Source organism: Chelonia mydas, chromosome 2 (assembly GCF_015237465.2).
Source record: "Chelonia mydas isolate rCheMyd1 chromosome 2, rCheMyd1.pri.v2, whole genome shotgun sequence".
Classification (NCBI taxonomy): domain Eukaryota; kingdom Metazoa; phylum Chordata; order Testudines; family Cheloniidae; genus Chelonia; species Chelonia mydas.
Genome location: NC_057850.1, coordinates 25,819,373 through 25,841,488, shown reverse-complemented (window position 1 = coordinate 25,841,488; position 22,116 = coordinate 25,819,373). Strand labels below are relative to the sequence as shown.

Genomic DNA, 22,116 nt, shown 5'->3' with positions numbered 1-22,116 from the left:
CTGGAGACTCCCAAAAAGATGCCTATAAAATCCTTACTGGTCTAACTAATGAGAGTTCAGTGCCACACTTGTGCAGTTATTTTTACAAGCAATCAGAGGCTTTCTTTATGCAGACTCACCAATGATAAAGGAAAAAGCCCAGAGTCTTTGTGTATAATCATTGTATTCATTCATTTCCTTAATAAGGAGGTCCAGGCTTCTCCTTAAGAAAGCTGCCCCTTTCTGACGGTGGTATCTGTCAGTGTGATTGGGGAGCATATTGAACTGGACTTCCCCCACCTTGCCCACCTGGAAAACTGAAGGCCAGGTGGTGGATACATGATCACTGCAACCTCCCAACTCCAAGCAAACTTTCTATGAGTGCCTTGGGTATCCTGGCAACCGACCGCTAAACTGAGCTTATTGACCTAGGACAGAGGTTCTCAAACTCTGGTCTGCGGACCACCAATGGTAGGCGAGCTCCATTCAGGTGGTCCGCAGATAGTTCCTTCTATGGTGTGCACCTGGGCGGCCACACACGAGAGAATAAAGGGCCACCCACCTAATAAGTGAGCTGCACAGGCGGGGCTCCACTAATTAGGTGCCTGGACCCTGGAGAAGATGCACATGTAAAGTGACGTGGGTGGGAATGGGAGTAGGTTGGGGGGAATAGGGGCTAGATTGGAGGAGGCAGTGGGGTGAGAAGAGGGGTAGGGGGAATTTGGGATGTGCAGGGCTGCGGCACCAGAGCAACTTTCTCCAGCTTCAGGGCTGCCGGGGAGAGAACCCCCTCCTTCCCAGCCCAGCTCGGTGGCTGCCACGGCAGGGGAGAGACTACTGATATTAAAATGAGTTGTGTGCTTTTATTTGTAGAGCAAAAACACGTTCATTATTATTTAGGTTTTTTTATATAGCGCTTTTCTCCAAAGTGCTTTACAATAGTTAGCTAACGGTACAAACAACATCTGGAAAGATCATTAAGTGGTCCACCGAGACCCTCAGCAATTTTCAAGTGGTCCGCAGAAAAAAAAGTTTGAGAACCACTGACCTAGGGGTTGATCTTACTCCACTGAAGTAGGTGAGAGTTTTGCCATTGATTTCACACCTCTAATGACTTGGATTTACTCTGCTGTTGGTAAAATCAGAATCTAGCCCCACGGGGACGGAGACAAAGAGACAGAGAGAGTGCATGCATGTCTGTCAGTTATTAGCTGGTTTTGGAATGAACTAAATATATTTCATTACTTCCCAGGGTTGTATTTAGTCAGTTTGTAGACTTAAGATGATTCCATTATTACCTGGTCCCATCTCAGTTATTGCTTGGTATCCTGGGCAAGTCACAATTTTTAGATTATTTTGTGATACACTCTGATTCACTATGGAGGAGGGAGATGGAAATGCAGTGGACTGGCACACATTACAGTTAGTAATTTTTAAGGGAAGTGGATGCTTTATTTCTGCTTTTCTTATTCTCTGGTTATAAAAGAAATAACCCTGCTGAATAAAATGTCATGGGCTTTTTGACCAATGACCACGTTACAGTGAACACAGTCTGATCTGCGTGTACAGAGTGGTTTAACTGTCTGACTCTGCTTGTAGGTATACGATTAGGTGCCGAGAACCTTGAACTCCAGCTGAAGTCATTCAGTGGGAGCTGAAGGTATTCAGCACCGCTTAGATGTGGCTCAGTAACTGGCAGGACCAAACCACGACTGAATATGAAGATAATTCATATTAATATGCATATATATTCTAATTTGCCTCTTTCTTACACCACTAAAAATCCATCATCTTCAGTGTAGCCACTACTGAGTTACCCCAGTCTAAGTGAATGGAGAATCAGATCCTCATTGTCCCACCATTACTGTGATCTAAACCGAAGCAAAATCCTGACACACCTTTTGATTTATAAAGCCAGCTTCTGGCCCCCTGACCATGTCAGCATTAGCAATTCCCTTCAAATTTCCAACCACTGCACCTCCAACAGTAGTACCAACTGCAGGAGCAATGATGTAGCTAGGCCTCTGGTGTTTAAACTGGATTGTCATGTAAACCAGCTCTGAGCAGGGAGAGGTGACATAATAGTTAAGGGCCAGATTTTCAAAACAGCTCAGCACCCAGCAGCTGAGTGGAAAACAATGGCTGTTGCCAGAAACTGAGCACTGTTGGAAATCTGACCGCTTTCATGTAAGTCTCTCCTTTTCCACAGTGCTAGTGATTTTAGGGGTCTGGTTTTGGATGTCCAATGATCTTCTGAGAGAAGGTGCTCACGCTTGTCCTGAGAACCAGGCCTTTTAAAGATGTCTCAAATTGGGCACCCAAAAAATGAAGGATCCCAAAATCATTAGTTAATGATAGGTGGAAATGCCCAAATGGGAGCTGAGCTGTTTTGAAAATCTGACCCTAGACTGTAAGCTCGTTGGGACAGGGGCTGTGTTTGTCGAGCACATAGCACAATGAGTTCTTGATCCACGACTAGGACTCCTAGGTCTACGATAATACAAATAAATAATAACATGCCAGCAGCTGGTCTGCACCAACATTTGTAGTATAGTCCCTACTGGGGAGCTGTTCCAATGGAAAAATTTAAGAAAAAATGCTGGTGTAGACACTACCCCAAGTTTTCTTTTCAGTGAAATATAACGAGATAGTTATTTTTTGACCTCTGTAGTTGATGTTAGCATTGCTTTGTTCAAATACGATACAGGGAAGTATCAAATATGGACTTATTAAAATTCCCTTTTAAAACAAAATGTTCTATTCTCTAATTCTGTAAAAGTCAACAGAACAGCTGTTAATTACAGAAAGGGGGTGTGCTGTGTGCGGGGTGTTAGAGATGAAAAGAGGAGAAAATAAAATACAGTGTGATACAGCAACTCATTATTAATGTGAAAAACCCTCTCAGTGACACACAGAATGAGCTGAGCTGTACTAGGAGACCGCCTCAAAAGAACATATAGTCTGGAAGGAATGTTAATTCCGATACTCTTGCAAAGCCAATATTAGATAAAACAAGAAGAAAGTCTGGAATAAGACCCATCATGCAACATCCCTAATAGCCACCCCAAAAGCAGTTTTTAAATTGTTTGAAATCTTAAGATAAGACAAATCTGGTTCCATCTGATTACATTATAAATATGCTTTGCTAACAGTTTTCATGGAAGGAGAAAACAATATATTTGGTTTTCAGTGGAAGCTATTTTCTTTTCCCTAAGAAGCATTCCCAATAGAATGCAGATCAGTGCAGACCCATCTTTATATATATGTCTCAATTCAAGTTACCATACAATGAATTTAACAGATAATTTTCAGAAAAGCTCTGCTGTAAAAGTGTGTCATTTGCATAGTTATTATTTCTATGAATTTCCCCTTCAATATATGGGCTCATATCCTCAGCTCGTGTAAGTCAACATAGCTCCCTTGACTTCAATGGGATTACACCAATTTACAGCAGCTGAGAATCTGTCCCTCTTTTTTGCATTCTGCAGGTAAACAGACAATAGAATTCCTCTTTCTGTTAACATTAGTAAATGAAAACTCAGACACATGTGATGTTATATTGTGATTCACAAGCCAAGTATCTTAATGTTTATATTGTGATATAACTAATGAGCCAGCCACTCATCTGCTTTCTGCAGCCATTCTCTGAGATAGACAAGATTTTTTTTTGGAAGTAGGACCAGATGGGATGACAATTTATGGTAGGGCAATTTTCACTGTGATGTTGTTGTTGTTGTGATTATTGTACTTAAAAATTTACCCTAAGCAACTGTGAAAAGTATGTGAAAGTTCATAGCATGTCACCATAATCTATGACTTGCCGTCTGCTTGAGAATTATCCATGGAAAATAAGTCAAATTGTTTTCAATAAATGAATGTTATGAACAGGTGCAGGGAAACCAAACAGAAAAACTGAATTACTCCAAACAAAAATGGCCTACTAATCATCAGGTAAAATCCTACTTAGTAAACAAGAAAATGTGGGAACAAAGTTACCTAAGCCAAGTTTGACCTTATAGAAACAGATTTAGTTAGTGGACAAAATAATGAGGATAAAACATGTCACCCACTTTGACTCCTTTTTGGGTTCTTAAAAAGACACATTGAAAAGAAGAAATTATTTTCCCCCAGCTCATCCCCTGACCAGCCAACACTGCAACTAATCTTGATTCATCTCAGTTTCCTCGACCTAAGTCAGGAGCTGATCAGGCGAAGGATGTTCTTCCAGAGAGGAAGGCTAGTTGGCTTGCTCTTCTTTAAGGAACTTTGTTTTCACCTGTGAGAGCTGAAAGTCATCACACAATCATACCATCCAATCCTCAGCCCATCAGTGGGAATACCTAATTTGCTGAACTGCAGAGCCAAGTAAGGTCCTGTACTGTTTTCCACTCCCTTGTTGTGTTACTTTCTCACCTCCCTCTTTTCTCCCATTCTCTCAGCTTTTCATTGAATCCTAAAATCAACTATACTGCATTCATTCAAATCTGCCTTGTCTAAGGACAAAGGATCCAAAAGATGACATCCCTGACCAGAGCATGAGCCAGGGTCCAAGCAGCAGGTGTTGTGGTTGACTTGCCAGCCAAAGCATCTACTCATAACTAATCAGCAGTCCAGTGTTCCAAAAACATCAACAGAAGCCATATTTCATCCATCTTTCCTATTCTGTCTCCCCTTCCTTGTGTCTGTCTGTTAAGAACAGGATAAGTAAATGCCCTTCCCACTGAGGGTAAAATTAACCTTTTCCTTATCAAAGAAAGATTGTTCTGAAAATAAGAGACTGATATTCTGTCTCCAAAAGGAGAAGGACTTTAAACGTTATGATTTTGTTTTGCATAATCTCTCAACCGCAGTTTCAATATGAATGTGTGTTTTTCTTTCTTGTTCTTTCTTGTGTTTAATCAATAAACTTTCTATTTGAATGAATGCTTTTGGGTGTTTGCCAAATAACCAGGTAGACTCAAGGTCTCTGTAGAAACATAACCCCAAACCTATCTATCACTGTTTAATGTTAGACAGCAAAAGGGCTTATAAACATCTTTAAATCTTTAAGCCTTGGAGATCAATAGCAGTACAACACACACATATACACAGTGATTGCCATTAAAAGGTCAGCATTAGTCAACAGTTATCATGACACATTATCTGTGACACCACTACTGATGGGTGCCAGCGATGATTGTGTGTGGGTGAGAGAGAGAGAGATTTAATATTCCAGGTATGGGGAAATACTGCATTTTTCTCAGGTAACGCTCGATGGTAACTGCAGGGTAAATGTTGAATTTTTAATAGCTACCACTGTGTATACCTGATACAATAAATATATTATCTATATAAGATATAGATATAAGACACAACCACACATTCCTCTGTACAATTTGAGGAGAAAATAGATACAGGAAAAAGTAGTTAACAGTAAGTAATCCGAATTTTGAGATCAATGACAATCACACCCCTCCCATTTGCATTGTCAGAAGTACAAGCAAAGTTGTGGCTCTTCATTAAAAATAATAAACACACTATGACAGAATAGTACATAATTTATTAACAAAAATTTTAATAAATCTGAAGAAAAAAAGTCTTTGGTGACACTATCTATAAAAACAACCTATCTTTGATGGTAAACCTATAACGTTATACAGGTTAATGAAGTAAATCAAGTTATATGGCTTTGTAATTTTTTTCTCTCTCTTTGTTACACACTTTCTTGAAGTTTAATTACACCATATTATAGTCAAATGGGGGGAAGAGGGGACGCTTTAAAAAAAAAAAAAAGATGTGGCAGCACGATGAAAACACTGGTAAAACATTAGAAATTTTTTCCCCCAAGTGTACATTTTACACAAAATAAGGTATGATTTTTTTTGTTTGCTTTACAATTGCCCATCTAAGTATTCCCAGTTTGATTTTTCATCCTGTTCAATCATATACTATACATATTATCTCTCAAAATAAATATACAAGATTATGTACACTGTCACAAGGCCTATTTGATCACCCCTCATTTCAGTGTGAAATGATAATTCATGTCAAGGAGGGAGAAAAATCCTAATGCATCAGGTGGTTACAAAGAAATTAACTACAGCTGTAAAAAAGCATGTAATGACATAAAATAAGTTGGTATAGAGGTCAGCTTGACATCACTTTACGCAAGGGTGAGACGTACAAATCTTGGAGGACTCTGTTTCATTATCTTAGAGACAATGGCTCTGATCCTGCAGTGGGCAGACCCCAGCACCTGCAGAAAGCTCAGTTGACTTCTACAGGGCTCTGCAAAGGATCATGGGTCCATATATGCGGCGTACCCACTGAAGTCAATAGATCCCACTGTAGGACTGGGCTACTGTCCTTTATGGCAATGTTTCTTTGCACCTTGCTAAAGCTGCAATTTCCAACAGCAAAGCCAGACTGGAAAAAAACCCCATCCTTTCTTTGCTGTAAGAGAATGCTTGATTTGGGGATTTAACAAATAGATTTCTATCAAAAAGGGTATTATAATGAAAACCACATACTGTTCTTTTGTTTTGGAAAGGGGAGACAGACACAAGTATGTCGCATTTTAGACAGGGGAAAAAAGGGTTTTATTTTTTAAGGACAGAATCGATGTACCAGATGAATATAGGCTGGTACAATTGTTTCAATGTCAAATTATCACTTCCATTTTTGACATAAAATATTTTGTGGAAAAGAGGTATTTTAAAAGAGGGGCTCATTGGTTAAAGATTAATTTCTTTATCAAACCTGGCTCTAAAAAGAAATTGAAATCTCAACTTGATCAAATCCATGGTGGATTCAAATGGAAAAGTAGATCAAAGTGCTCAAAAGCTGCATATCATTATGAAATCGTTGCAAAGCTTAAACATTCACATTTAGAAAAAGTTGTGGGAATAATTAGAGTTTTTCAGAAATGGAAGGATAGCAAATAAGATCTCACACAGCCCCAAGGCGCTGTGAGGGGAGCCAGGCATTCTCTAATCCTGGAAGTTTGCCCCTACTTTTGTGTCTCGTTTTTCTCATTATGAAACCCTCCTCCAGCAATGGGTCTCATTCAAACAACAACCAAGTAGGGATTTTTTTTAATAAATTCAATTAAAAATTAATTACTTCTCCCAAACCCTGATCCCTGTTTTTATTCTGTTTTAATGGCATGGATCTATTCACATAAATCTAAGTCACCCCTGATGAAATTAAGGTTGGTAACCTTTACTAAAGGCCACATGCTTAACACTCCTTCAAGTCAGCAGGCATTCAAGTACCTGTAACGTAAAGGCTAACATAGCCTGCTGTTAACAAAAACCAAACAAACCTAGAACAGAAAAACCAAGAGAGGAAAGCAACAAGGAGAGACTTTTGTTTGAGCACCATTTGAATTAAGAAAAAAATAAACACTGACACATTCATAGGACATGATAAAGGAGGGTTTTGTTTGCTACAGAAACTGCACAGCTCTGTACAGCACAGTTACACGTGAAGGTGTGGAGGAGAGGTGGGAGGTGAGGGTGTGAAACATGCTTAGGATCCTTCAGGAGCACTGGCTGATAAAGTTTTCACTGTGGCTAATGCATAAAGTTCTAAACTGGCTCTGCATCCAACTTTCAGCACTCAGCGAGGAACTGAATCTCCACACATGGGCAGAGAGATCTGTGGCCATTAGCAAGGTTGGCAGTGAGATGCATTCTTTGTTAGAGAGATGGCTATGTCTTGGTAACATGTTACACAGAAAAGTGCCTCATACCTATCCGAAACCAATCTGAAGTTCAGCTTTTTATAGTTGCTTCTTTAATTAGTGATCTGGAAACAGAAAGAGCCTCGAATGATATTCAGATTTAGCCCCCTTACTCTCTTTTTGCCACCCATGGAAACTACACATAAAAAGAACATTGAAGAGATGCTGTCAAAGAGTTTTAGCCCAAGATTTCACCTGCTGCCCTTTAAAAATGGATAATACCCACTGCCTTTTCTTAAGAACCCATCCTACTTCTGCCAAGAAATTACATTATATAAAAGAAAAGCAGAACTCTGGGCATTATTTTTGTATAATGAACTAGCCCCCACAACCCTCAGGCACTTCTCCTGCTGGCTAGAGGCCCATTACCTAGCTCCCAGAGCGAGCTGCTGAAACAGCCATGTGCTTGTCCACAAACAAAACAAACAAACTAGGAGCTGTGCTGGGCTTGTCCACTATTTGAATGACAGGACACAATGTTCACAAATGGGTGCCTTGAAGATGGGCCATATTTTAGCACCTAAATAAGAGGCCTCAAGAAAGGAGACCCAATGGGAGCAGTTGGGTGATCAGCACTTTTGAAAATCAGGCCAACAGAGTTTGGTCTCTTGCTCCCTAAGTGCAAAAATTAGAATAAGGAAAGTTCAAAAGACCTTGGCAGTGTCCTTTATGGGGTTTGGCTCAGACTTAAACAACAGTGCCAGGAACTTGAGAACTCTGCCCCTAACTCACTGTATTGTACTTGGTTATTGCGGTTCATATGGAAAGAAAGCCACTGGTTGGAATATCCCAACAGGAGATCACGTACTAACAAACAGTAACAGTATTGTGCACTTCTGTATCTTTCTGCTGAGGAGCTTATATGTTTTGCTACAAACACTAATTAAACTTCATCACCCCTCCGGGAGATAAACATTACTATGTCAATTTTACAGCAGGGTAAACTGAGGCACACAGTGATTAAGTGATTTGACCACAGCCACATGAGGAATCAGTGGCTGAGTTAGGAATAGAACCCAGTAACTGACACAACCACCTTCACTCTTTCTCTGGCTTTGAGAACATGCTCTCTCCATCCCGTGTATCAACTGTCTAGACCAGGGGTTCTCACAAAATTTTTTTTGATGGCCTCAGAGTGCGGCCCAACTCTTGCTGGTAGCTGCTCTGGAAATTTTTCATAAAATATTTAATTAACTTTAGGAAAAAAATAAATAAATATGCACATATATATGTCCAAATCATTGCAATTTATTTATGTGGGGTTTTTTTTTTTTTCTTTGCAGACTCAATAAAAATAACGTACAGTTGTCTCTATTCTTTACTGGAGCTAAACAGAATTGAAACACTAATAAGGTGCTTTGCACGTTCTTGTTTCTTTTCTTTTTTGGTTGCTTTTTTTAAAAGAGTTGCTGGCTAGTAAGTCTGCTGCTGTGAAAAGTGATGCTAGCATATTAATATCACTTTGCACAGCCTCCCAGCTAGCTGCTAAGTCTGCTGTGAAAAGTGATATTAACAAACATACAAGTATCACTTTTCACAGCAGACTTACTCAGCCCTGGCAAGCCAGGGGCCCAAGTAAGCCCTGGATAGGGAGGTGGATAGGGAGGCAAGCGGGCCAGGGGCAATAAAGGGAATGGATGGGGGGCTGGCAGAGGCAGCAGGGGCCGGGGCAATGGGGGGTGAGCCCAGGGCCGAAGCCTACTGCTGCACAGCCAAGGGCCGAGGCTGGAGCCCACTGTAGTACAGCCTGGGGGATAGAGCCTTGTGCCCTGCACCTGGGAAATGGGGCCTGAGGATGGACCACGGGGCAGAGATGAAGCATGAAGCCCTGTGCCTGAAGCCTGCTGCTCACCATCCCAAGGCTGACGCCTGATCCCACAGCCCGCCGCAGAAAGGTGGGGAACTCCCTGGCTGCCTGCTCCTCCAGCATTTGTGTCCCCAGAGTGGGACAAGGCCCAGTCCCCGCTGGTGGCTCCAGGGGAAGGGCTGCTGCTTTCCCACCTCTCCTCCAATCACCACCCAGGAGTGTGGCCGCAAGAAAAGTCCCTGATGGCCACATTTGAGAAACACTGGTCTAGACACAAAGGAATGAGGTGAGGAATGTTCTGCAGTGGTTTTATCTGGGGCCAAAGTCACACCTTCTTGCTGAATACCCCAGAGACATCTCGTGGAAATATGTGACAGTTAAAACAATTTATAAAAGTGCTTCTTTATCCAGTAGATTGTAATCGCTTCTTTTTAGCTTAAATCAGTGTTTTTATTTTATTCCTACAATTTAAAGATATACGTAACTAGTTCACACTATCGTGTAAATAACTGAAATGTTTCTGTTTGAAATGATAAAACCTTTTGAGAGTTATAAGGAGTACAGAAAAGTACCTGGAACTACCACATGTATCTTTGGGCCAGATTCTACCTTGAGTTACCATGGATTACATCTGGAGTAACTACTGCCATTGACAGAAATACTCCAGATGCCAACAGAACTCCAGGATGGAATCTGGCCACTTGCTTTCACTCTTACAACTACGAAATACCGAGACTGATTTGATTTTCTTCAGTGCAACTGGTTTCAGGCAAAGTCCTTGTAAGTCAAACCCTAGTCCAGAAAACACTCTTTTTTCCTTTTAACATCAAACTACTACCTCTTCCTCCCATCCCCCTTCAAAACAAGGGGATTAAAATGGGAATGTTGATAGACCCTTAACTATTGTGACATAAATAGTGCCACCATGATATCTACTCCCCTGCACACAAGAAGAGCAACTCATGCAAACTATAGCTTACCCATCACTGTAGCTGCTATATTTTCCTCCGCTCATAACAGGTATAAAATTAAAACAGAACTTCCAAACTCCTGCCACACCCTGATGAGAGAAGTCATGATGATTTCTTACGAGTCACTCATAACTCAAATAGAACCTCCACCAATAAAAGGCATTGGCTTCCTCCCTTTGACTTCCATCCTATTTGTTGTGTTCTTTGTGCAAACCAGACAACTGACTAATATTTCCGAGGCAATCTTTTTTCCCCATTTAAAAAATAGGGTTTAATTGTCTTTGTTTCCTAGAGGGAAGGATCTTAACTATGCTTCACTAAATGGACATTCTTCAGCTTTCCCTCTGTGCAATAGAATGGTTGATACATTTACTGTCATTGACTTGAGCAGTGAAAGAGAAAATTTAAAAAAAAAAAGGCATTAAGTGAAACAATGTTTAATTTCTGTCCTGTTTGTGCTTGATTTTTTTTCTTATTTTTTTTGAAACTGCTGCAATTTCTACCTGTGAGAGCTGAACCTTTAATTTTGCAATTCTCATTCAGTTTTCCCTGCAATGATATTAAAATGCTTGTAAGAAAGCAATGGCAGCTTCGAATGCTTGTAAGAAAGGAATGGCAACTTGGAAATATTCACACCCAACACCATTTTGATTAAAGAAAGAACTCTGTTTTTAATAGTTGTGGGTTTTTTGATCATTAAAAAAGTTTTAACCTGCATAGCAATCATTTCAAAAATAATTATTTAATGTTCCATAATGAAACTGTACACAACCTAGTCTTGAACGACAGAAACCTGTGAGGTGGTTTGAAGCAGTCCAGCACAATGATTCCTTGGAGCCACACAACTCTGCTTTCCACTTGCATGTGGTTTTGTCCTCGGTACAGTCTGGCTCCAAGTGTCCGTGGATCTGCACTGGGCATGGAGAACAGTTCAGTCCCCTCAGCAGGGCTCCTCAAAGTCGTTCAATGTCTCGATATTTCTTCCTCAGGATGGAGACCTGATCTTTAAAGAGGACAGGGTCAAGCCTCATCTGAGAATGGATCAGCGGCATATAGCCAAACCAGCTGGCGAAAGTGTTCATGCAGCTCTGCCGCTGGGCAAAATGATCTGGGTCAGCCCAGCGGGAAGCCCTGGAAGTCTGAATGGAGAGAAAGGAAATGCTAAGTCATCATGTCAACAACGCTGTGTAAATGGCAGGAGACAAGGTGTTACCGAGGCTGTGCTGTGAGGTGATCTCAGCACCTCATCACCTGGCTCTAAAACCTCAACATAGGGCTGACATTTGGTAAGAAACAGATACTTGGTATCTCTATTTCAAGCCACATGGACCAAATTCTGACCTTAGTAACAGCTGGACAACTTATTATTACTTATTATTTGTATTGCAGTGGTGCCTAGGAGCCTGAGTCATGGACCAGGATCCCATTGTTCCAGGCGCTGTACAAATAGAAGAGAAAGACAGTCTCTGCCCCAAGGGGCTTACAGTCTAAGTGTAAGGCAAGAGGCAACAGATGGATACAGACAGATGGGGGAGTACAAGGAAATAATGAAACAATACTGGTCAACATGACAAGCACTGCGCAGGGCCGCCCAGAGGTGGGAGCAATTTGCCCCAGGCCCTGCAGGGTCCCCCAGGAGTATATAGTATTCTATAGTATTGCAACCTTTTCTTATGGAAGGGCCAGTGGCATAGCCAGGTGGAGTGAACAGGGGGAGCGATCACAAAAAAGGCACCACCCACTGCGGCGCTTTTACTCACCCGGTGGCGTTTTTACTGACAGGGTGGTGCTCTGGGTCTTCGGCGGCATTTCGGCGGCGGGTCCTTCAGGGCTGCCAAATACACCCGGAGCGAGTGAAGGACGCATTGCCGAAATGCCGCCGAAGACCCGGAGCGCCGCCCGGTGAGTAAAAATTAAAAAGGCACTTAATTAATTAAAGGGCCCCTAAAATTGCTTTGCCCCAGGGCCCCTGAATCCTCTGGGCAGCCCTGGCACTGTGTGCCCTTGGCTTTGTGACTGTTAAAAGTCTTTTGGTTTATGATGATCATTCGGCTTGTTTAGAACAGAAATACCGCGGGATAAATCCCCTGAAATACGTCAAGACATATCTCTATTTCAACCCAATTCCCAGATTATTTAGAATCTGTCTATTTCAACCCAATTCCCAGATTATTTTTGATAGCGGACAATAAAACATTATTCCCCCACGAAAAAAGCCATTTGGGGTGCAAATGTCAGAGCTAATTGTGCAACCCTCAAGCTATATTCTAACACATGTCATCAGTGGGCACACATGGCAGCTTGAGTAGCTAGAGTGTTCATGTAAGAGCTTCAAAATAGCCCAAGGGCCCCCAAACTAACAGCCCAATCCAAGTCTCACTGAGGTCTATGAGAGTTGGAGGAGGCCATAAAACGCCTAATTCTGGGAGTTGATGTTGGAGTCAATTTGAGTGGAGAATACTGAGCATCTCACAGGACTGAGCCCTAAGAGATGAACACTGTCACACCATTATAGTTTGTCAGGTCAAAAATTCATTTTGAGGGCCCAGTCCTGCATCCCTTATGCATGAGTAATTCCATTGAGTTTGAGAGTTCAGTGGAACTTCTTAATGCAAAAACTCACTCAGGTGTGTCAGCATGATCAGGGCTTTAGAATATGGCCTACAAATAAACGGGCATACAGGTGCTCAGACAGCACGGTGGATGGAGCCAGCACAATACACTTCGATAGAGAAGTAGAGAAAATAAACTGGAATCACAGAAATGATTACATTCCATCAGATCATGCTAATGTAGCACTTTTCAAAATTAGTATGAAAGCCACATTTCATATTTACCTAAAATACTAATAACCTTACTTTCAGAGGTTCTGATCATCCACAACTCCCATTAAGGTCCATAGCAGCTATGGGTACTCAGCACCTCTGAAAATCAGGCCCTAAAAGCTTTGAGGGAGTTGTTATTCTCCATTTGGAAAATAATGCACCTCACTGTATGTAGGAACGCACTCGATCCAAAACAAGTCTTTGAAACAACAGACTATAAGTGTTCAGAAAGTGCCATTAAAATCTATTTTGTGCCGTCTCTCATATGTTTGCGTGGCACTTTACTTTTGTTTGTACTGCAATTTTTTTTTAAACAGCGTAAACTCAAAGTGTGTTCATTAAATGTTAAAACAGTGATAGAGTCAGGAAAACTGGCCATTTTAACTCGAACAGTAGATTCTAATGTGCACTAATCCCAGACACTTGATTATACGTAATCACAACAGGGCAGGCTAGGAAAAGTGTGCTCTGGCGGATTATAGAAGACATCCAGCCATTAGCATTGAATTTCCATATGACTATTAATCGGTGTCACAACCTTAAGGTTCTGTTATGTTAATTTTTTATTTGTCTTTTCAAGGGATTACGAACATGGACCATTCAATTCCCTGTAGCTACAGGTACAGCTTGTTTTAGGAAGACAATTGTAACTTATTTTTCATTTACATTACCATCTCCTGCAAAGGCAAGCCTGTGTGTAGTCTGAAGTGAAGAGCCAAAGTACAGCTCTGTGGACCAGAGGAACTCAAATGGGTAGCGGAAGGTACCTTCTGAATGGTGCAGATGGAGGCATTTTGGCCATGTAAGGCCCTCTTCTGGGTGCTTCAGTGACCACACCAACCAGTGGTACCTGTGGCACCAGAGCACTGAATTGTTAGTGCTGTCAACTGGAGCCATCGTTATGCCCTCATCCAACTCCCATCTTTCTCTTTGGTGTGCAGTACTTATGGCACTGCTGGTCTCCTTTCTTCCCTACAACACAGTAGCAGCACTGGCCATGGGCTGCCTCCTGCACAGATATGCTGGGGGCGCACTGTGTCCTCTACTCCCACGACTCACTTACGCAAGAGCAGTAGAACGCCATGCTTGCCAAGTTTCTGTGTTATAAAAGGTATTCTTTTCAGGGGGCAGGATCCTTAACTAGTAGCTAGAAAAGGCAAATCTGCTCACTATGAAAACTAATTCTAAAATAAATAATTTGCCTAGGAACTACAGAGGCTACTGAGCATATTGTGTCAGCAGTGAGACAAATATAACAGCATGTGGATGGTTCTTCCTTATCTCCTTAACGAAGCAACTTGAAATAAACATTTGAAAATAACAAATTACATCTGTTGTGACCCAGTTTAAGAACACTGCTCCAGTCACATTGAGAATGCGGTATTATTTTTAAATAGCACAGAGATTTCTCTGTACATTACATTCATTAATAATCATTAAAAAAAAAAAACTTTTAGAACAGCACAATAGGCTTGCACCTAAACTATTAATTAGATAATTCTCTTAACTGAAATTCAGCTGTCATGGAATCTGTTGAATGAGTTTTACATCACCATGAATAAATAAAACAATATGGGAAAATGAGGGAGACAATGTTGCATTCCACAGGCAGATATTTGCTATCTCTATTGTTGGATTTTCCTTCGGTTCATTAAAAATATTCCCAGCTCTATTTATGATTTTATCAAACAAGGAATCATGAAAAATTAAGCAGAATTTCATTCAGCCCAGAGGTTTCCTACAAAATGTGTCTGGTCTGGAAGCGAAAAGTGATTTTACCAAGACGACTCAACGGATCAAACATGCTCTAGACACATACCTGCCCCATCATGGTCTCCTTATACTGTTTTTTCTGTGTTACTTTGATTGGAGGCAGTTTTGTCACAGCAGACACCAAAAAATTCATTAGAATGTCCTCACAATTGGCCAGTTGGTCCACCATATTCTTCAGGCTGGCAGGCAGGTAATGAGTGTACAGGTAGTGATAATATCTAGAAAGCCAACAACAGGGGCATTAATGTAAGTCTTTGTCTTACTGAGGCACATGGACACCACAGGATTTCAATCCCAGTTGAGGCCCTAACTCACTGTGTGACCAGGGGCACATCATGGGACCTTTGTTGCCTCAAACCATCAAACCAGAAAAGTGGGGAGGAAAAAGCAGGATGATACAGTTTATGATACCATTAAACTAAGCTATTAGGGATACAAGAATTAAAAACTCCACTGGGCCTTTTACAATTAGTAGGAGAGAGATAGGGTTGACTTTAAATCTTAAGCAAGATAATGCAAGACTAGAATTCGGACTAGCCCACGTGCATTGTCGTAGCCAAGGTGGGTAACTGTAAGGAAGAGCATGCGGAGGCAAGAAAAATCAGCAGGTGTGGTTGGAAAGAAAATGGAATATGGCCTAATAAGGCCCTCACAACCCAGTTCAGATGATTTTGTTGAGGACCTAAATAAATCTAGATCCCTCTTTAACCGGTGCCTACTTCCTCCTTTGTGGGGAGTGGATCAGATACAGCAGCATAATTTGACTTTATTAAAGGTTAAGAGAGGCCTCCTATCTACCCTGCTCTACTGAAGTGTCAGTGATGTGAATTCTCTCCAATATACTGTGCCTGAACTGCAAGGTGTACGACACTAAAGATTCAAGTGTGGCTGGAAGAGTTAGCAGGTCTACCGGCCATGACAGTCAGCTACCACAAACCCACAGTCAGTCGGGCAGCAACCTTCACTCCTCTGCACTACAAGCCATTTGGCCCAGGAGTTTAATAAATTTGGGGCTTCTTTGAAGGGCATAATTCCTGATGTTAAAAAGAGCAGTTAGACTTCCTCGAAATACAAGTGACTTCAAAAGAGATCCAGGGAACACAGTTATGATTACCAGATCCCCAGAGCCAAACTGGGAATTTAAATCATTACCCTATAAACAGAGGAGAGCTCCATCTGTTCTCTACCTATGTTTCCAATAGGACCCCCACCCTCCTTTTTTTTTTGGAGGGGAGACAAGAGTTCCTTTTTGGGGGGGCGGGAATGATAAGATTTTCATTCCGTCTTTCGGTCAGGAACAAATTTATTCACCACCTTTAATCAAATAAATAAATAAAAATAAAATAATAATAAAGACAAAGATGCTTTGGTTTCTTACTTGTGGTAAATAGCAGCTCCTGTCAATACCATGGAATAGTCATTAGTCCATTTGGATGTATAGCCCCATCTCTCCTTAGTATTATCCCAAAAGTGACTGCGAGCGGGGTACCCTACAATCCTCTCCGGAAAACTCTGCCATACTGTAAAGGCAAAATCCACCTGCAGGCAAAGACACATGCCAAATGAATAATCAAACTGTTTCAGTAATTATCAACAAAACAAAATATTATCTTGCCGCTAATTCATAATTCAAAATCTTCGAACTGTTGCAAAACATTAATTCGGTGTATTCATCAGTAAATTAAAGTGACTGCTTGACATTTTGCCCTATAATTATGCACATTTTAATTTTTTCTGTTAAAGAAAGTCTAGAGCATTGCAGCATTACATTAACATTTTGCAGGCATGCCCTTTACAATTCAAGCCTTTCCAAATGGAATTGTATATGTGTGTGAATTTATACTTCTATGCCAGGGATGGCCAAACTTACTGCATACAACAATCTTCAGAAGTTCGAGAGCCGGGGTGCCACTGCCAGGGCTCGGGGCTTCAGCCCTGCAGCAAGGTGGTGGGGCTGAGGGCTTTTGCCCTGCAGAGTCAGGGCGTCTCAGGGCTTCAGACCTGTGGGGCACACCTGCCGGGGCTCTGGGCTTCAGCCCCACTCCTGCTGAAGCCCCAAGACCCCTGGCAGGCACCTTCTGTGGCGCTGAAGTCCCAAGACCTCCCTCCCTGCTGGCATAAGTGCTGGAACTAGGAGTTTGGGGGGTGCTACCACACCTCCTGCTTGAAGTGGTTTCAATTATATACAGGGTTTATAGTTTGGTTTAATGACTCTCAGCAGCCTCACTATAAAAATTATAAAAATTCTGCTGGGCAGAAGGCTCCTATCCCCTCCACCCCGCTGCAGGGCAGAAGCCCCGAGCTCCCGCAAACAGTCTGGTAGGCTGAGAATGGGGAGAGCATGGAGGGCGTCAAGAGACCACTTTAACTGTAAAAGAGCCGCATGCAGCTCACGAGCCACAGCTTGGCCACCCCTGTTCTATTCCATAGCATATCCCCTCATCCTGCACCTTTAAGCAACTCATCTATACTCTGCGCATGAATTCAATGTTATCAACCCGAAGTATTTTAAAATCATACATCAGGTCCTCCAAACATAATGAGATTCGCTCAAAAATCATGGTGGTTTTTATTTGAAATAATAAATGTGGGGTTCTATCTATTTTCCTTCTGGCTTTTCAGCTTTTACGATATACTTGCGTCATGTTTTTAAGTTTTTCTTTGCAGCCATGGGGGCAGAAACTTACTAACAATGGATGAGATTCTCATGTAGTTAACATGACTCCAGAAACTGGGGCTTTATGAAACATACTTTATCAGCAGCTTCATGATAAAATTGTGAGAGCTGGCAACATTGCTAATTTCTCTTTAAAATCCCAACCTCTGAGTACAAAAAAAGGGTTGCAGGAGGTCGGGAAGCCCATCAAGAAGAAGAAGGGGAGCAAAAACCAACTATAAATACCGAGGCCAAAACCATGCAAAGCTACTGAGAGCTACACCTCAGTTCCACACTGATACCTGAAGTTCAATCTAGACCAAGGGTGGGCAAACTTTTTGGCCGGAGGGTCACATCTGGGTGGGGAAATTGCATGCAGGGCCCATGAATGTAGGGCTGGGGTAGGGGGTTGGGGTGCAGAGGAAGGGACTCAGGGCAGGGGGTTGGGTGCAGGAGGGGTGCGGCAGGGGGTTCAGGGTGCAGGTAGGGTTCAGGGTGCGGGCCCTGACCTGGCACCACTTACCTTGAGTGGCTCCTGGGTGGCAGCAGCACAGAGCACGACCCTGCTGCCCCTTGCCTGCGGATACCTCCCCCGAAGCTCCCATTGGCCGTGGTTCCCCGTTCCTGGCCACTGGGAGCTACGGGGGGGTAGTGCCTGCAGGCGAGGGTGGCACGCAGAGCTCTCTGCCCCCCAACATCCCCCCCCGGGGCCGCAGGGACGTGGTTTCGGCCGCTTCCGGGAGCGGCGCAGAGCCAGGGCAGGCAGGGAGCCTGCTTTAGCCCCACGGCGCCATGGGGGTGGCAATCCCGCGGGCCGGATCCAAAGCCCTGAGAGGCCAGTTTGCCCACCCCGACCAAGACTCAGACAAAACTTTGCTCAAAAATCCTCTCAATGAACCTTTCAGCAAACATGACCAGAGTTTCACGTTTGTGGTGTTAAGGAGTCACAGATATTTCATCTTTAACACAGTAACACTTCTGTTAGAACAGTTACATTTCCTTGTAATTATTGCAGAGCTTTTTCATTTACAAATTATTGTGTGAAAGAGAAGAGACACAAACGTATTGGAACATGCAGTTAGAGGCATAATCTATTCTTTCATGTTGTTTGCAGGAACTTGAATCAAATGGAAAGCCAATGCAGCTGAAGTAGTTAATTCTTGTGATAATGATTTGGATGAGATCTGAACTAACACATCAAAGTACTAACGTTGATCTTAAGGCCCTTTCCTGTAAAACCTGACATCTGTTTTCTTTAGATGAGTTTGAGAATCTCAGGTTAAGAAAAACAAGAATAAACCATCTAAATCTACAAGTACCGACTACTACTACTAACCCAGCTCATGTCCTCACTCATGTATTGTTTTAATATCTGTCCTTGTAATAGACAGAAGCATTAAAACAAGCTGAGCTCCCTAGGAGAAGATGAGCCACAGTTTATCCCCTTAAAACACTCCTTGTCCTAGATAATTTTAAGCAGCATTACCACTCAGCTGATCAGCGGGAAAAGCAACGAGTCACTTCAATCCCCGTATCATTCCCAACCCACACTGATTTCTAATTGCTTCCCATATAAATATCCCTCCAAGCAGCACTTTTGGGCTGCTACCCTTGGAAATGAAAACAATAGACGTTACGCTTCATTTCATTATGAACGAAAAACCTTTATTAACACTAGAGCTGAACAAAGAGTGGAGAACATGTCTGGTGAATATTCATTCACACTTGAAATGTCAGCTTGACCGTGCTTGTGAATTTTTTTGTTTGCTTTCCCTAGGATGAACACTTGTGAAAAGTGGATTTTAAGTGCAAATGTTAGCTGAAAGGGAATTCTGAACTCAACAGTTCAACTACGTTTGAAATGCAGTTTAAGGTTATTTACATCAGCCATCCAGTCAGGGAACAGAAGCAATATCAAGACCCCGGTCCTAAAAAGAAAACTATGTAGTAAATCCCTGCCCCCACGTGCAGTCCCACTGAAGTGGATGGGGCTCTACCTAGGCTCAGAGGCCTGCCCACATATTTCCCATTGCAGGACGAGGGCCCAACTGATGTACGGCACTAACACACACAGACACACACACTATTTTGAATATTTACAGCAAATTACTCAGAGCAGTGAAAATGCTACGAAGAAATTCACAATTCGTTTCACAAAACAAACAAACATTAAAATTCTGCCACCTCTTTAACATAAAAAGGGGCCAAATTCAGTGAAAAAAAAGTTGCCCATTATTTGCTTTGTGTAACCAAAAAAAGGGTGCAATGACTAGGATTACAACCACCAGAATGGGTGTGTGTGGTGGGGGGAAATGATGGGAATAACAAAGTGGGCTCCTGTAGTACCTTGCAGGTAAAATCCCTGGGTAAAATCCTGGCCCCAAACAAAATCAGAGTTTTGCCATTGACTTCAACAGGGCTGGGATTTCACCTTGTCTTCAGCAAGAATCTTGAGCCGCGGGCCAGTGCAAGGAGTCTTCCTTGGAGAACTCTGGACTTTGCCCATGTTATCTCACAGAGGCTGCGTTCTTCCCAATCTGGCAGGAATGGCCCAGGTGTGGCCTGAGGGCCAGTGCTGCCCTCTTCTACAATACAGAGTGCAGCACATGGGGACTACCGTGGATCAGCTGAAGGGCTGAATGCTGGGACTAGTAGTTCCATACTGGCAAGGAGAGTCTCTGAGGTAAATTATGTGTGGTCTTAGGGCTTATAGCAAGCTGCCAATGCAATACTCAGTCTGGCAAAACTTGGGCATACCTGCCCTAACGTAAGCTGTAATGGGATCATTTAAAGGGCTACAACTATTGACAATAGTAAGAGCAGCATTGGGGGGCGAAGTGGGGAGAAAGAAATGGTTCTGGATATGATGAAGGAGGGGGAAAGGAATAGAAGACTGAAAAGAAAATCAAGTCTCTGAGCTTTTCAATAGCCACCATTAATAATGTATTTCCTATGTATTGTGCTTCTATATAAACAGTCATTAGTCTCCTCTGTGGTTTTCAGGACAAGGTTCCAGAAATCAATACTCATCCCAGTTGTAAAAATTGGTTTTCTACAGAATCTTTCCTTTCTCTCCTTTTTTTTTTTTTTAGTGCAATCTTGCTTTGGGCACAAATGCCGGAATGTCTCAACCATCATGTATCTCTAGCTCTACGGTACAGTGATACTGTTAGCGCATTGTGTGTGTGTAGGAGAAAATCAAAACACTTGTACCCAGGCAGAAATACTGCCTTTGAAGCAGAAATAATGTCCCATCGTTGAAGCTAATGTGTGGGAAAGGGAGGAACCACGATCAGCACAGTGGAAAGGTAATGCTAAAACAGACTGCTGTTAGCTGTCCACACCTGCCTATGTTACTAGAATGATGAAGAAGGGAAGAACCACATGCTAACGATGCCAATTAACCATGAAAAAATCCTCTCCTGCTGGCAGGTGGCGGCAAGATTTTTGAGACAAATGCAATACATTAAGCCTGGGGTGTGAGCGGGAAATATTATAAGACACACGCACTCTGGCAAACAGGTCCAAAGAACAAGGGTGGGCATCAGGCTGGAAAAGCCAGAGAGATTTCAAGAGGATGGGTCTTACCTCGGTGGTTGAAAGCACGGTGTCCTCGTCAAGGCTTAGCACAGCATCTGTGACTATGTTGTCATAAGGTAGGAAGCGACTGCTCATAACCTGTGGGTTTCAAAGAGAGAGGGGAGAGGGAAATCACTTGAGACACTCATTTCCAAGGGAAGGGGAAAATAACCCTTCTGCATATTCTATTTTACTCTTCATTCTTATTTCGTCTGTGGCACATCGTACATCTTTATCTGATAGGAAGGATTTCTCAGCTCAAGGGTGAAAGGCTGTCATTTTCCATCAGCCCAGCAGTCAGCTTATACCTTGTACCTGAGGAATTAATTTCTGAGCAGATCTGTCTCTCTTGAGCAGGCTGCCTTCCTCCAAAACCCAGACTGTAACTGCATCTGCTGAGAATTAGACAGATGTAGGGTTCTTCATAGCTGACACCTGTCTGGCAGCTAGAGTTGTCCCTCACCTCCCCCTCTCTCCCACTCCACTCCACTCTAAAATGAAGTGCTCAGAGAGACCTTGCACCTTTGATAGAGCCATTTTGTTCGCAAGCTAATGACCCCACCTTGCATCCCAGGCCTTGTCTACACACAAAGGTTGTACTGATTTAACTGTAACGGTATAGTTGAAGCGGTATGACCCTCCATGTGTGGATGCAATTATACTGGTATAAAAGTGTTTATACAGGTATAGCTATTTCTGTATGGGAAGGAGAATAAGCTATAGAGGTAATAAGGCATTTTTATACAGGTATAACTGCATCCACAGTAGGCATTATACTGGTATAAAATTGGTGTGTAGATCAC

General features: G+C 42.3%; 1 protein-coding gene across 1 annotated transcript in view; it reads right to left on the bottom strand.

Annotated features, from left to right (window-relative positions):
• Positions 1-11,206: 11,206 nt before the first annotated feature.
• The window catches only part of EXT1 (exostosin glycosyltransferase 1), a 270,254-nt gene continuing 259,344 nt past the window's right edge, over positions 11,207-22,116 (bottom strand). The window contains exons 8-11 of the mRNA XM_027828563.3: positions 21,323-21,412; positions 16,457-16,617; positions 15,125-15,296; positions 11,207-11,619 (exon numbers count right to left, since the gene is read on the bottom strand). Coding sequence (XP_027684364.1) covers positions 11,434-11,619; positions 15,125-15,296; positions 16,457-16,617; positions 21,323-21,412 — 609 coding nt within the window. The 3' untranslated portion in view covers positions 11,207-11,433. The remainder of the gene's footprint in view (positions 11,620-15,124; positions 15,297-16,456; positions 16,618-21,322; positions 21,413-22,116) is intronic.